General features: G+C 39.2%; 1 protein-coding gene across 19 annotated transcripts in view; it reads left to right on the top strand.

Annotated features, from left to right (window-relative positions):
* MAP4K3 (mitogen-activated protein kinase kinase kinase kinase 3) overlaps nucleotides 1-16,019 on the top strand; it is an 80,311-nt gene that overhangs the window by 61,879 nt on the left and 2,413 nt on the right. For 10 of the 19 annotated variants that reach the window (XM_025149408.3, XM_040698237.1, XM_025149407.2 and 7 more), the window contains 9 exons: nucleotides 1,994-2,054; nucleotides 2,135-2,252; nucleotides 4,554-4,612; nucleotides 7,299-7,402; nucleotides 8,199-8,370; nucleotides 10,848-10,916; nucleotides 11,037-11,129; nucleotides 12,404-12,474; nucleotides 14,870-14,925. In XM_025149408.3, coding sequence (XP_025005176.1) covers nucleotides 1,994-2,054; nucleotides 2,135-2,252; nucleotides 4,554-4,612; nucleotides 7,299-7,402; nucleotides 8,199-8,370; nucleotides 10,848-10,916; nucleotides 11,037-11,129; nucleotides 12,404-12,474; nucleotides 14,870-14,925 — 803 coding nt within the window. The remainder of the gene's footprint in view (nucleotides 1-1,993; nucleotides 2,055-2,134; nucleotides 2,253-4,553; nucleotides 4,613-7,298; nucleotides 7,403-8,198; nucleotides 8,371-10,847; nucleotides 10,917-11,036; nucleotides 11,130-12,403; nucleotides 12,475-14,869; nucleotides 14,926-16,019) is intronic. The other 9 variants (XM_046939541.1, XM_046939540.1, XM_040698236.2 and 6 more) reach the window with 2 other exon arrangements.

Below are 16,019 nucleotides of genomic sequence, written 5' to 3'. Positions count from 1 at the left end.
TCACACTGTAAGCTGGAGGCACTGGTGTTTGTTCATCTTCCAGGGTCCAGACTTTGTAGAGGTGTCTGTTTTGTGGGAGAGAAGGCCTAGAGAGCTTGTACTGAGCTCCATGTAACCCATAGTCATTCTGGTGCTTGAGTTAACTTAGTTCAGGTACATCGCTGTTGCTGAAGTTGTTAAATATACCCTGAGAAATATCATTAATACAGTAATCCCTGCAGGCCAAACAGACCTACAGAAGTTTTTGAAAAATGGCAAGGAAAATAGGTATACTGAAATTTATGCTCTCATATCTATCTTTATTTTCTTTAAGTGCCATGTTCTATATTCATTGTCAAAGGAGGCTTTAAGGAAGCATTTTAATAAGCACTTAAACACAAAGAGGTGCTGGTCAAAACAGCCAGCTGCATGTAAGTGGAGCAATGTGTGACAACTCAATCAACCTGCATATTTCAAGTATTGCTTTCTTTTTTTTTTCTCTAATCCTAAGATTCAAACATTCTCAGTCACAGTATGCTTATGCAACTGCGGAACATCAGTCAAACTTGCAAATTAAATTTGGGTGTTCCAGACTATTAGGTTATTAGCATAGGTTTAGGTTCTTTATAGTGTGTTTAGGTTATGGAAAGACATCAGGAATAGAACTCTGTGCTACCCATTTCCTATATAGAATCATAGAATGGCTTAGGTTGGAGAGGAACTTAAAGATTATCTAGTTTCAACTTGCCTACCATGGGCTGGTTACCACCACCCAGCTGAGGGTGCCGAGGGCTCCATCCAGCCTGGCCTGGAGTGCCAGGGATGGGGCACCATGGCTGCTCTGGGCAGCTGTGCCAGGGCCTCACTGCCCTCTGAGTAAAGAATTTCTTCTTAACATCTAACCTAAATGTCATTATTTATGATAACAGTCAAAAAGGTTTCAACTCAAATAGTATTTTTGAATTCTCTTTCACTTCATTATTTACTCTCTGGGTCTAGCCAAAGTATTATTCTTGGTTATTTTCCGCTTAATTTTGTTCCACTGATAGACAAAGCAGAAATAATACGTTTCCAGAAGTTAGCACAGCTTCAAGATGATATTTCACTTTCCTGCAGATAAAACTTTCAGTTAATTTACATATCTCTTCAAATTTGTTTTGTTGTTGTTGTAATGAAGAGCAAAAGAAATGGCCTGCTAGGTGGTCTCTCTAACCCAAAGGTCTGTTTCCAACAGTGGCAGGAGGAAATGCTTATGAGATCTGCCACTGCCTGATGGCCACTCTCCTCAGGCTCTCTATGGTCATTGAATTAGGCTTGTTGGAGGGTACATCCCTGCCTATCTGCCTTGGTATCCATTTATGGACCTGTTGGATATGTTGATACTGTCTGTTTCCATGATCGCTTGTGGCAAGAAGCTCCAGAAGTTATATGAGAGGGGGAAAAAATATTTTTAATTTTTCTTTCTAGTAATTGTCTAGTAATTTGATTAATAGCACTTCTGCCTTGACCATTTGTTGCATTCCTTGATTCCTTAAGAGAAATGTGTAATCACATGAAGATTAGAAAGTCATTTGAAGTGCCAGACTTATTTTAAGACATTTGGAATACTGCAGGCTTTAGAATGGTGTTAGTTTTTTGACCACAGTTATGTTGTTATGTGTTTCTCCTCTGAAGGAAAAAGGCTGGTGATGATTAAAGTTTCTGGGAAAAAATGGATTGATCTTTATAATGATGCTTTGCAGGCTAGTAGTAGTAGTAGTAGTATACTTCAAGACGTGGATATAAAATGTTCCAATTATCTACATGTCAGTGTGTATGTTAAATATAATGTGTGTGCCTAAGGTATACTTGACTTAACTCTGGAATCCAGGTAAATATTATCTTAAGCTAATTCTATTACAAAGAGCAAGTCAATATTAATTTTGTCCTGTTGTCTATGAAGACATTATGTATCAATATGTGTTTACATTTTGTCTATAATGAACTGAATGTTTGCTTTTCTTCCCTTTATTAGCTATTCCCTCGAAGGTGTACGTGGTTATATGTCATGAACAATTGCTTATTATCAATATCTGGTAAGTTACTGTACCATCTTTGAGTGGTAGTACAGGTATACATTTGTTTTTGTATTTGAAGTGTTTTTTCTAATTTCCAGGTAAAGCTTCTCAGCTATATTCTCATAATCTGCCAGGACTCTTTGATTATGCAAGGCAAATGCAAAAGTTACCTGTTGCTATTCCAGCACATAAACTCCCTGACCGAATACTTCCCAGGTAAGTTCATCTCATCAGATAACATCAGAACATCTTGATTCTAAGAATTCAGGGTATGGTTGTGAAAGTTGGGGAATCCCAAACAATTTGGAGCTCTGTTCATGCATTTCCGTGAGTAACTCATGTGGACATTAATCAGAATGTAGACCCCCCCATATTTACATGAATTGAGATGTGAATATATTCTTAATAAAGAAATGGGGTTTGATACGTTTCACCTTGTTGTGAAGCCTCTAGTTTCTGGGCATAGCTCTAGAAAGGTATAGTCTAGTATGGCAAGCTGTGATCATACCTGTGAAACAAAATCTTGTGTCAGTATTGTACCTGTGATATTTCAGGCAGGTAGAAATAATGATCTTCAGATAGTTACTTGCATTTGTTCTTGGCACTCATTTTCCATTCTATTAAAAAAAAAAAAAAAAAAAGTTAAATGGATTTCCCCAACTTATCATTGGGGAGATTATCAAGGTGACCATTACTGCAGAAGGAATGGACTATTCTGAAAGCTGGGCAAAATAGAACTGGAACACAGATTTGTCTCACATCATTGGCAAGTCACTTCTTGCAAGCCAGAGTGGAAGGTATTACAAGAAAATTTTTGTCCCCAGATGCTTACAGTGCGTCATGCATGCAGTCCCTCCAACATTATTTACTAGCAACAGCACACAAAATCCCATAGACTGGATGCAGTGCTGGCTGCCAAACGAGCCTTCAGAGCTCGTTCAAATCAAGGAGGAGATGGTAACACTAACCTAGTTTGCAAAGTAACTTGATTCTTAAAGGACGTAGCCTGTCAAATGAGAAAAGTTTTTCTTTTCTCAAAAAATGAGTTTTTGTATTTGTGTCTGCACAGCAGTTCAGCTTCTTTGTCTTCCAAACTTCATCTGGGTGGCTTTGGGTTGAGGTTTGTAAATGCAGTGGACTGATAACCATAGTAATTACATGGGTCATGTAAGGAATGAATTCAGACCGTTTTTGACCTGAAACAATACCTCACCTAAGTTCCAGAAGGCTTGGAAAAATTTCCTGTTCAGTCTTGTTGCATCCCAAGAAAAATGCAGCATAACCTGAATGTACAAGTGCCAAGGTAGTCATTCAAAAGCAGGACAGATTCATTTAGATAATCTGTTTTGTTACCTTATCCTGTAGCTGTAAGGCATCAGGGTAGTAACATTAGCCAGGCAGACTACCAGAATTACATTTGACTTATGTAGAGCATAGTTTTTGTTCCTTAGCAAACCACAAAGCATATTCTGCAGCAGGATCTTAGTTACTATAGTGATGAGTACAACATGAAATAGTGAAGATAAATTAAAAACAGTTTCCTGCAGAGAAAATACAAAGCAAAATAAAATTTGAAGTTATTATGTAGGTTTTAGTATGGTCATCTGCCAAATGGTTCAAGCTCAGAATATGATACTTGGTAGGCTAGCATTCAGAAACAGAAAATAAGTCTCTGGTAAATCTCCTGTCCAGCTTCCTTATTTTGAGTATCCCTGAGTAGGTCCTTTAAAGCCTTTCTTGACTTCTTTCAGCCTAACCTTGTGACTAATGCTATTTTTGTGCATCTCAGTCCTAGTATGTTATTAGTCATTTCTGGACAGCTTTGTTTGAAATACTATGCAAGTGTTTTCCTAGTTCGTAGCTTTCACTGCAGCATCAGTCTGTTGCTCCACTTATTCCCATCTTTTCTGCACTATCAAATGAGTAATTTTCACTGTTGAGGCTACTGTGGTCAACCTTCATACAGTTTGTCATCATCTAGTCTGTTCAGAGGCATTGACTCCCACTTCCAGCAAAGAACTCCAAAGAACAGCAAAGATCTCCCCTTGCTAATTAGACAATTTTTCGAGCAATTATTTTCACTGTTTCTCTGGAAATGTTCCCTGCACAGGAAATAAAATCTTGCAAAACTGCCTTCCTGTCCTCCTTCAGACCTTCTCTTGAAACTCATGCTGCTCTGCCTACGGAAAGCTTTGAAAAACTTAAGACATTAGTTTGCAATGACAGCGGCTCAGCAAGCTATTACTAGTATGCCCTAATTTCCCACATGCCTCTGATGTAACAGGTTACAGATTGTTTTCTAACTGCATTCATAATGCTGCATAACTCAGCAACATCTCAGTGCTTGAAAGGAGATCATCTTGAGTGTTGTAGGCACGTCCTTTTGAGAAGAGAGAGACAAAGAAATACACGCTTTGTTTTTCTGATGGACAAATATAATTTTCACAGCAGCAACTTTCTGAAAGGAAATTCAGTTACTTTTGTTGATTGATTGATAATTCTGTGTTTATCTTGCAGGAAATTTGCTGTGTCTACAAAAATTCCTGACACTAAATGGTGTCAAAAATGCTGTGTCGGTAAGTAAAGATCTGCAGAATAAGCTCTGGTAAACAGTACAAGTGGTAGCAATAGTAAGACTTGTTACTTTTCGGAGAAGAGGCTTTTCTGTAATTATTGTGGAACTGTGCATCTGCAGACAGTGAACTCATTCACATTAGTCCCTTGCATTTAGGCAGTGAAAACTTCCCCATTTCTCTCTTAGCTTTTAAAGATAAAGACAGTTCTCAAGAAAATGCAGAGAAGCAGAATGCATCAAATTTAAACCAGCCCTCAGGATGAAACTGATCTCCATGGATGGAGCGTGACTCCATTAAAATAAGTGATCAGGTTAAGTAGCCTGACTTCCTAGCAGAAGTTCCAGTTATTAATACCGATGGCTGAAAACAGTACTTTTGAATCTTTGAGGATGATCCCTGAAGTATTTCTAATATCTTCAGAGTGCCAACTGCCTAAAACTTAAATACATAATCTGTTATGAAATGTTTTAAAATGGGGAAATGACACTGGGAGATCATTCAGAGTTATAAGTTCCATAATCAGCTCTTTGGTATGAGGAATTATACAGGAGGTTTTGAGTGGTAAGTGAGCATCTGCCACTTACCCTGATGAAAAATAAAAAGCTCCCTAATTTTGCTAAAAAGGTTCTTACCTATGTTATCACTTCTGTGCCCAGTTTGCCTGTTAAAACTTGACTTTTTCTGGGATACAAATCCTCTAGGGTGTGGTAGGGCGTTGTGTACAGTGTACATCCAGGCCTTGCCTTTGTTGAGGAGTCTGGTTTATCTGTGAATGTTAATGGATGCTGAAAGAAAACTCCCAGCCTCTCACTCCTCAAGGTACTGGATGTAATCTAGGGGTGTGGAGTGACAAAAGGCAGATCTAAGGGGAGAGGTGACAGATCCCCTGCCCTGGGCCCTGCTTACTACATGCAGCCTGGGTCTCTATTGCTGCGGGCGGTATATGTGATGATCTCTTTGGCCTGGGGAAATCAGCAGGGCCGTAGGAGGCAGAAAAAGACCAGAAGTTCTGGTCTTCTTTCTCTTGTTTACAGGTGGTGTTAATTGCTTGCTTGTGGTTTCTGCTGAGTTCAGCCTTACTGAGGGTCATGGCAAGTGCAACTTGTATTTTGCAGTTGGCTTGACTGGTAGCAAACGAGAACTTGGACTAATGAAATTGAGCTTTGGTGTTTCAGGTGCCAATGGATTGCTAGTGGATTTTCATGGCAGTGGGGTAGCAAGAGCATGATTTGTCATGTATGTAGATCGTTCTGGTTTAGGGGCTTGTTACTTGGTCCTTGTTGTTAATTACCTGATGGCTGATGGTTAGTTTGCTGCAGTTTAAGATCTGATCTTTAGATAAGTTGCTCTGAAAGTAATGGTTCCTATTTATTTCCTCGGAAACGACAGCAGATGCAAGGAGTGCAGTAATGCTATTTGATAGAGCAAATTCTCAGCTACTGAATACCATTAGCTATGCTTTTTGTCAGCAGTGAACAAGAGACTGTATGCCACGCTCATACAGATCTGCACCAGCAAATGTGATCTGCTGTTGCCACTGCTGAAACACAGCGCCCAGTACCTCACTGTGCTCACATCCATTGTGTGGTCTCCATCAGTGTTTAGCAAGTGTTGATGAATGTCAGTGGGTGCCATTTTCTCTCCGTGGAGGAATTCACTTCCACGCTTCTACTTCACGTGCACTTCCATGTCAGAGGCCGTTTTGTCAGACTGCCCCTCTGCTGCCATCTGTCATGCAGCAACAAAATGTAATGGGATATTGGTGGGAAGGTTCAACCTCTACTGCCGTACCACCAACTTCTGCCTCTAACGCTGTGGGCCGGTGTAATGAAATAGGAGACATTACTTTTGGAGCAGCCCGTGTAGTTCTTAAGTGATGCCTGCATATCCATTAAGGAGCGAAATTTTGTCATTATTGTAGAATCAAATTTGTTTCACAGGGCTCAGTTTTTCAACTTTATCAACCTCTTTCCATTTTTTAACTGAGCTCTGATAAAAATAGGAAGAAGTGCAGTTGAGTGGAAACTGTGTGTCGCTTGAAAACTGGATTTCATGCTGACCTGCAAGTGCTTATCAGAAATACAGTACTTGGTTTTCAGACTTGCCATTATGGTATTTAAAAAACGTCTGGGCAGTTCTCAAACCACAGTGACTATTCAATTCCTACTGTCTGTGTCTCATAGAAAAAAAAAACTGTTCCTTAACAGCTTCTCATGGTAATTTGGAGATAATTTAGGCAAATCAACATGCTGGAGCAAGATGTTTAAAGTGTGCATGCGTACACCTTTATTTTTATTATTATTATTATTAATAATGTTGTTGTTATTTAGCCTGTCTAAAATAGTAAACCCTGTCTACCAGTTCAAGAATAAGCACTCAGCTTTGAGTTGAAGATGTCAAACATGCCACAGTTCTCTTGGTGAGAGTTGAAGTTTTTGTGGCTTATTTGGCACAAGCTGCTAGTTCGTTAGACCCAGTAGAAAGGCAAGCCCTGCTCCAGCATGCTCACTGCTGCCCTTCTCCAAGTATGAATGTTGGCTTTTCAGCAGCTTCCTTTTACGAAAGGTTAGAGTGGGATGGGAGAAGTTATTTTCCAGAAATATGTGAAGTGTTATTTAGTTGAAAATCGTTTATAATTTGCATTTGCTTATTGTACTAACGTATATTACTACTTCTTCTCTGACAGTGAGGAATCCCTACACAGGCCACAAGTACCTATGTGGAGCACTACAGTCTAGCATTGTTTTGTTAGAATGGGTTGAACCAATGCAAAAATTCATGTTAATCAAGGTAATGTTGTAATAAGATGAAATTCCCTGACATTTGATTCTGTTTATCTTGTAATGATTTCTTCAATATTAGTTGGAAGCAGTAAATAAGTGAACAATTTAGTTATTACCAGGCATACACTTTTGTTTCTGTTAAATTATGTTGAAGTTAACTACTCAAATGTCTGTAATATATATTTGCAGACGTTAAAAATATAGGAATGTTTTTGCTTTCTTTTGTGGTGTGCTTCAGTAGAAGAATGAAGCTCTTCTCTATATGAGCACTGCCATTTAGATAAATGTTAAAAAAAAAAAAACTCTGGCCTTCAAACTGAGGCAAGGCCAAATGGAGAAATAATGTGGGTTAAGAGTGCACTTGCTCCCATGCTGGAGAGAAGGTTCAGTGCTTTGTGACTCTGCAGGTGCCCAGAAATGCTTGTTTTCTCCCTATCTGACACCATCAGAAAAGGTAGAACCAAGGTGGACGTGTTTGTAGAGAGGCAGCTGCTATGACTTGATCGGCCTGGGAAGCTAGAGCTTAGAGACTCCATGGCCAGGGAGAGCAATCCCGGGTATAGCACTCCTGTTCTCTGTGAGCAGCTGCACAGAGCACGCATGATGAAAGACATTCAATCTATTTTAACCAAATCAGCATGAGGACTTTCTAATCTTCTCAATTCAGGCTTTCTGTATCCATCAGTTACTGTTATCTGAAGAAGTAAGTCTATGGGATAAAATTTACGATAGTTTAAATAGCTAATAGTAACCCTGACTTAACTTGTTTCCCTTCTAATATGTATTTTTGTTTCTTAATCTAGCACATAGATTTTCCTGTACCTTGTCCACTGAGATTGTTTGAAATGTTGGTAGTCCCTGAGCAGGAATTCCCTTTAGTTTGTGTTGGTGTCAGTAGAGGAAGAGACTTCAACCAGGTGGTGAAGTTTGAGACTGTCAACCCAAATTCTACCTCTTCATGGTTTACAGAAACAGGTTTGTGCATGCTGTTGTGATTGCTTTCAGAAATGTTCCTTGCACTTCTATTTTAGTTGAAGTACTAGAAAGGTAGTTGCCTTTGACAAAACTAATGCTTAAATTATTGAAGTAAGTTTTTAGTTTAAAGGGGTCTTGGTACCTGCTTGCTTATGCACCTTTTTTTTTAGTTTTTAAATGCTTCTATAATTGAACTGATTGAATTACTGTTAAAATCTCAAGGATGGAGTTGTAGTTTTTGCATTTTCCTAAATAAGGCTGTGCTTGACTATTACCCGCTGTGCCATTATGAGTTCTACTCTGGCACTGTGATTTCTGTTTACTTTGTGGATTTTAATAGAACAACACTGAGTGATTTCTTTCAAAACCTTTGTAGGTGTGGTTTGGCTTTATCATCATTAGCCAGTATGGTTAGAAATTGTGTTGCTGGCCTCCTGCTGAGGAGCAGCATGTTTCTGTTCTATTTGATGTTAATGGAACAAGAAAGAGTTAAGACTGCTGATAAGAGGAATCCAAGCACCTGTCCATCCCGAGTCTGAGTGCTGTATGAGTGAGGAGGCCGCACCATCTGGATAACAATTAAGAATTATATTTCTAAAGTTTGCAAAAATCTCTCTAAACCTAGGGACAGTAGTGAGCTGAGTCCAGTCATGGCTTGCAGGTATAGAAGCAATAAATAACTTAGCTATTGCTAGGCAAAGAGTCTTTGGTGATCCATGGAGAATTTGTATATGCCAGCACAGGACAACGTAGGTGTATATGGCTAATTGTATCCTGTGGAATTCACTAAGGAGTGGTTTCCACTGGAAGGATGCCTGCTGACTTTCTTGCTGCTGAAAAGCTTAAAAAATTTGACAGAAAGCAAAGTGATCAGCGGTTGGACAATTAATGCACTTATCACTTCAGAATTAGTGCCTTTTATTTTCAAACTTGTACATCCATTCTGTCTCTTCAGTAGAGTCAATAAAAGTAGCATGCCAAATAGAATTTCTTTGAAACATAACATCTTGTTGTCATTCTTCTTTCAATATTGTCTGTCAGTATGTAAGTATAAGAACAGTAATTCCTTCCCAATTCCTTTTCATTTTATTCACATGGATAACCTAACACTGCATTATTCTTTCCAAAAGTACTTCTCTAGCCTCCTTGAGTCATTTGTGTGTTCTCTCATTATGTCTGTTACTTTCTCCTGTGTGTTTAACACTGATTTAAACTCCTGATTTCTTCTTGTCCTCTGCTGACAGGAGGGCAATAACACAATCAGATTTTTTTGTGTTTTTAAGTGAGGAGAGCATTTAGCATGGTCAGACTTTGTTTGACATTTGACATTTTGTTTGTAAATGTCTGATGAAGACATGAAAAAAAAAAAAGTAGCTGCCATAAAGTTTCTTGCAGGGCCTTGCTTTCTCCCCTTTCCCTCCTTTCCTGTTGGCTTCAGCCAGTGCAGCACGTGCTTCTACATCACATGATGTGGGTGCACAGACGTATGTCCTCCAGTCTTTCTGTTCTATGCTTTCATCATGGCTATATCCAACTTTAGTTAAGATGACACATTAGAAATTTGTTCAGGTTGTTAATGTATACTTTCCAAACCACCAAACAACAGAATAAAAGATGGAGAGGCCATCTCAAGGAGCACACTCCATCATCTGTGAGAGGGTTTTAGTTTCTCAACAGGACCATGGGCTCTATTAGATACTTCAGATAACATGCTGTAATTTCACATCTCTAACAGATTTAATGAGTATCTCTTTTTGCAAAAAAGAATGTGTACGGAATCACTGGCAGCAGTGCTGAGTTAGTGGAAGCTGTCTTCTGTTTAGTTCCAATGTTCTAATCAAACAGACCGAACAGCACTTGTTTTTGAGTTGACATGTCCACTGATCACTTATGGGTCAGGTTTCCCTGTTTGCTGTGATGGAGACTGCTGCAGCTGTAACTCAGAAGGGCAGGTTTGGAGAAGGAGATAATAGCCCAATAATAATATCACTTTTTTTTTTTTTTAATATTTGTGGATAGAAAGTGTAAAAATAGCAGTGAGAATGAAGTTCTAATATAAATGTCCCTAGCAAGATCCAGAAATAAAGGCAGAAGCAAAATGGACCGGAACATCGTTCAGGCTTAGTGTGGACAGTCTCACGTGTATACATTTTTTCAACAGCAATATTAAATGAGTCCTGCAGAATAAAATACGTATACAAAATACAGTGTACGTGTGAGCTTGCTTTTGTGATGTGGCTCAGGATAGACTGGATTAAGTCCATACTTCAGTATTACAGCTTTAGTTTTCCTGTCACAGTCAACAAGTTGGGTAAATGGACATGGCTCTCAAAGGGAAGAGAAATGTCACTGGTAAGATGATTGTTTTAAACAGATAAAAACACACTAACCCATTAAATTGTCTCAGTCTCTAGAAGTTCCATTTCAGATTTCATGGTAATTTATTTTATGAACTAACACTATCATTTTTTTTATAGACACTACAGAGACAAGTGTTGTACATGTAACACAGCTGGAGAGAGATACCATTTTGGTGTGTTTGGATTGTAAGTTTGAGTATCAGCTAAATATATACATACATATACATGTTCATGCATACTGTATGTCTTCAAATTAGGTCATGTTGAAGATTAACTGTTGGTTGGTGTATTCTATTTGTTGTCTAGGCTGCATAAAAATAGTGAATCTGCAAGGCAGGTTAAAATCCAGCCGCAAACTGTCATCAGAGCTCACGTTTGACTTTCAGATTGAATCAATAGGTAAGCTGGATTTCAGTATTAATGTTGAATATTTGATTAGCTTATTATCTCTTAGAGCACAGAATTAGAAATGCTAACTCTCAAGTCCTCTGTCATGTGAAACATTATCTCAAGCATTTCACTTTGTGTTGGGCGGTTTAGCATGTTACATAGCGTGCTTCCCCTGGAGCAATCCAAAAAGAGTAATAACTCTGGAGTCTTCCCTTGTTAGGCTAAATGGTCTGCAAATGACGGAGACCTTCAGCCTCTAAAAGAAAACTTTAATACAACCTACTTAAACCCTGTGACTCACTCATGGCTAACTCATTCTGCATGTGTGTTCATGTAGTCCGTCTTTATAAAGCAGCTCAAAGACTAAATCGATACACGTCACATTTCACATCAATAACACCAGTTATTTTCTTGTAAAGAATCTCAATTAGTTAGGTTTGTGAGATATATAGTGCGTCCATTTTGATAGTTTTCCTGTGGTGTCATGGCAAACATTGCTTCTATGATTCCTGTTAGTTAGGAACAAGGAGAGGGAAGGAGTAAGTGTACCTGAAGCTGCTCGCTTTTGGTACCTCTGCATGTGCTATAGTCTTGTCTCTGCTCATCACAAGTGAGCTACCTCTGTCCTTCTCAGTCCTTAAAAGTGTTCCTAAAGAGCTCTGCTCTATTTCCTGTATTCTGCCCTGATTCACAGAGGTAGGATGCTGGATGCAGGTGGTGCAGGTTATTCCACGCTTACCCTCTCTGTGAGGAAGGCCCTTGATGCATTTCCTTTCAGAAGATTTGAATGCAGGGGTCTGTAACATTGTTCTGTTTGTATGACAAGGGGAAGGGCTGGGAATTAAAGGTTTCTGTAAAGCTTTGCATAGCTGTTGGATAAAGACCATGGATGTGTGGTGGATTTAAATATCACTACAGTGATGTTTTTAGAAGTTACTGCTGCAACTTTTTGGCTGAAATTCACTTTATATTTTCTGCAAGTATTAGGCTCGGAAGGGACTCTCTTTTGAGTGAGGACTGTTTTTAGGACAAAATCCTATGCAGAAAAGTGTTTTCCTAGTTGAGTGAGAATATTTTTAAACCCTGTTCTTCGAAGACATAATGCAGCCACTGTGGAGGCAGGTTCACTGATTCCTGTGAGATGTTTTGCAGTCTGTGTGGGTGAACTTGAAACCATAATATGTACATACAAAAATTTTAAAACTGCAGCAATATGCTTTTGGCCTTAAAAGAATGAGTTGGTATTATGTATGAAAACTGATTGCAGTGTTCTGTGTTACCAGTCTGTCTACAGGACAGCGTGTTAGCGTTCTGGAAGCATGGGATGCAAGGAAGGAGTTTCAGATCAAACGAGGTGAGTAGTGCATTTTGCTTCAAATTCTAGCTCCTAATGTTAGTCAAGTTCAGGATAAATGCATGGTGCCGTGGGCTGAAAAAGATTAAAACTTTTCAGTGACTGTCTAGGTTAGACCTGGAAACAAGTCTCTTTCGAAGTGTGTCGTATGCTGTAAAAAGTATCCAACTCTAATTCTTGCTTACATTAATTTTGTTCAGCTTAAATTTCTTTGAAGACCATTGCTATTAGCCTCTTGGACTGCCCCAGGTGAATGCCCAAATGTGGGCTTTGCCTGTAGTTGTAATGGTGTAAAATTGCACCAAATCATTGTAAATACCTTCCTTACTCCTTTTTTCCTGCTGTAAATTTTGTGCACCCCAGTGTTAGTGAAAACTCTGCCTTGTATGGGTTTTTAAGGAGTCTTTTAATTGGATTTTTAAAGAATGCTTGCAGACTTCACCAGCTGCTTCATCAGTATCGCATTTGCTGAGAGAGTTCATTATGACCAGTTGTATTTTAAGGCACATGTATAATCACACCGTGCCAAAGTTAGATATTCTACATTGTTACACCACTCCGTTTACTTGCACAGAGCTGCAGCTGACCTAATCTATACTGACAGTAATCCTGCTCTTTGTGGGAAGTTGGACCAGACACTAGAGTCAGACTGTTCTGTTTCCAAGTTTACAAATGCACTTCGTGGTATTTCTGCATGGTAGATCACCAGGCATGATTGTCCTTTTCCCAAGAACTCATAATGTTAAGTAAGCTGTAGCTCCTGTGCTGTTAGTGCAGAGCATGAGGAGGAGATGACGCCGCTAGGCACTTCTCCAACTCCAGACTGCTGCTAGCAGCATTGTGCAAAGCTCAGCATGTTACTCCACCCACTGGCACTCAGAAGCTCTGATCCAGTTGTGAGAGGACATGCCCCAGAGTGCTGCAGCACAAATGGATGCTTTACATTGTTTATGTAAAGCATAAGGAACACTGTCATCTTGGTTTGTTATTATCAAGCCAAAGCCAGCATCCAGATGAAGAGCAGACAGCTGAGCTGAACAATTGCCAGGAAGTCACCCCAAACTTTTTTATGTAGAGCGTACCTAGGAAAGCTCTCAGGCCTTTTAAAATTCCTTATCACTCCTGGCTGTCCTGGTAGCCACAACTATTAAGAAAAAAAAAAAAGAAGCAAAACAACAGTTATCAGCGGTAATGTGAAAAGCCTGCATTCCTGGACGTGGATCTTGACCACCTTTGTTACTCTGTGGGAATTGTGTAGTGTAGAAGAAGCTGTTACACCTGAAAACACCCTTACCATCCTAACACTGCAGCACATTTCTCTTTGAAGACTTTAGTAGAAACTGAATTATTAGTAATTCTTTAGCCTAACATTGTCTGGTCTATTTGGGAATGATTTTAGCTTCTCATAAAATGATTTCACCTTTTCCTTCCACAACTGTGACCTTCCACAGTGGCTCAATTGATTGATTGGGAAAGGTGTAACGCTGTGTGAATGCTGAGACGAGACTAGAATGTGGACCAAGATGTAGACTTGAAGCAACTATCTGAGAGTGGGAAACCTCATTGTTATGATTTTTTTTTTAAGCTCTCTGTGCCGTAAGTGTATTCACTAAGACAGCTAACGCTACCAGAATCTAGGAAGGAGAGAAAAATCTCTTTTGTCTTCAGAAATGAAATGTGGCTATGTAGAAAGGAAGCTTTGAAATACTGTTTCCCATTCACAGTATGACTTTGGTATCCTTTGGAGTATTCAGTGAGCTTTGGTTGGCGTTACTGATTAAGATACTATTTTCTTTGCTACTTTTGGTATTTGTATATACATAAAGATATATCTCAGAAGTACAATTCACCTGCAATGCTGTATTGCACTAGTCTGAAACGTCAAAGTACTGTGCTTTCTTTACACAATGGGCATAAGTGCCACAAATTCAAGTGTTTCCCTTTTAAGGTCTTCAAAAGATGAACTTACTGCATCATTATGATTGAGAATTTCAACAAAATGTGTAGGTATTGTGTGTGGCTTACCTGAACCATTTCAGACACCTATGTAGAGTGAGACGAATTAGAACTATACAGGTACTTATTTCAGTCATGATATGAAAAGAACTGTGCCAGTAGCTCAGGTGCTGTGCTATGCGGTGCTGAACCTTACTGATGTGATCACAGTTGCTACCAGAGGAGCTCACATTACTTGGCGAGAACTGGGAAGAAACCAAAACCAAACATTTTAGATCTCATTTATGAGTGACAGTTGCAATGAACTCTCTAGCCACCTTAATTGAGCAGTAGATTTGTAATATTAGCCATTGTTAATTATTTTCTTTAGGTTGATTAAAAAATAAAAAATGACCTGTGCACTTAACATGTAAATACTTGTTTTATTTTTATTGTCTAGATCACACAAGAAATTTCTGATAATACGAGGATATTCAGGCTTCTGGGATCTGACAGGTATGAGGAGCAGTGAATGCAGCGTGCTAAAATGGAGGCATAATGTTTCCCTCCGACCTTCTAAAAATTTTCTGCTTGTTTCTTGTGATTCCTTTTCTAGCTGTCTTACTCATTACTCCGTGTACATGTGTACCTTTCATCACTTTAAGTTTACTTCTCTTTCTTAAGAAAATAAAGAAATAAAAATTCTTCTAGAAGAGTTTGTGAGCTTCCAGAAGTACTCGGCCATGAGAGGAAGCTCGTAATTGGCTACAGTTAAAATCTCCAAGGAGCTTTTTCCTTCTTGCATTGTAATTCTTTTAACTGACTGAAATCTTTGCTTTGAGATGCTCAGTTGCGTGAGACAAATTAAACAAAACAAAAAACAAACAAACAAACAAAACCCCTCACCTTAAAAATGCAAATATCTCATTTTCACCCCCAGGAAGGAGTTGTATCAACATGGCAGCTCAGGTCTTTCAAGAGCTCTTCATAATTCTTAGCGTAGTTTCTTTTGCAAACGCTGTGTCTGTCTGACCCATCGATCAAATATTAGCTTGCAAAGTCAGTCACTACTATTCTAGGAGTGTCACTGACTTCCTCTGGTTTTTCCTCCCTGCTGTCAAACTTTGTACTTAACTTTAACAGCCATGAAAGCAGCATGTTTTGTCTCTGGAGAGTGAGTGCTGACATGACAGTTTCACCAGCAGCGTATTCATATGTAGTATAAAGATAGACTTCAGTTTTTAAGAATTGTCTCTGTCTTAGGCTACTTGCAGGCAACTTCTTCTCTTGTAGCATTTTGGAACGACCAATAAGCTCCACAGCAACCAGAGGCTTTCCCCATATGCTACTTGTCCAAGCTTGATGCATAGCCCTATAATTACCTGTAACGTCAACAGCACTGAATGGTGCTGTGGCTTTGTCAGCTAGCAACCTCATGGCAATTTTTGCTGTCTGGAGGTTGAGGGTTCTGCCTTATGGTGCAATACCTGATAGCTCTCTGGTAATGAGTAATTGTAAGCAACACTCATCTCTGACCTGAGGGTTCTACTCTCCTGGTGCCAGGGAAATGTGCGTGGAGCTCAGCTTTACTATGTCATTTCTCTTTGTTG

Source organism: Gallus gallus, chromosome 3, assembly GCF_016699485.2.
Source record: "Gallus gallus isolate bGalGal1 chromosome 3, bGalGal1.mat.broiler.GRCg7b, whole genome shotgun sequence".
Classification (NCBI taxonomy): domain Eukaryota; kingdom Metazoa; phylum Chordata; class Aves; order Galliformes; family Phasianidae; genus Gallus; species Gallus gallus.
Note: the sequence above shows the minus strand (reverse complement) of the source record. Positions and strands in the feature narration are given on the sequence as shown.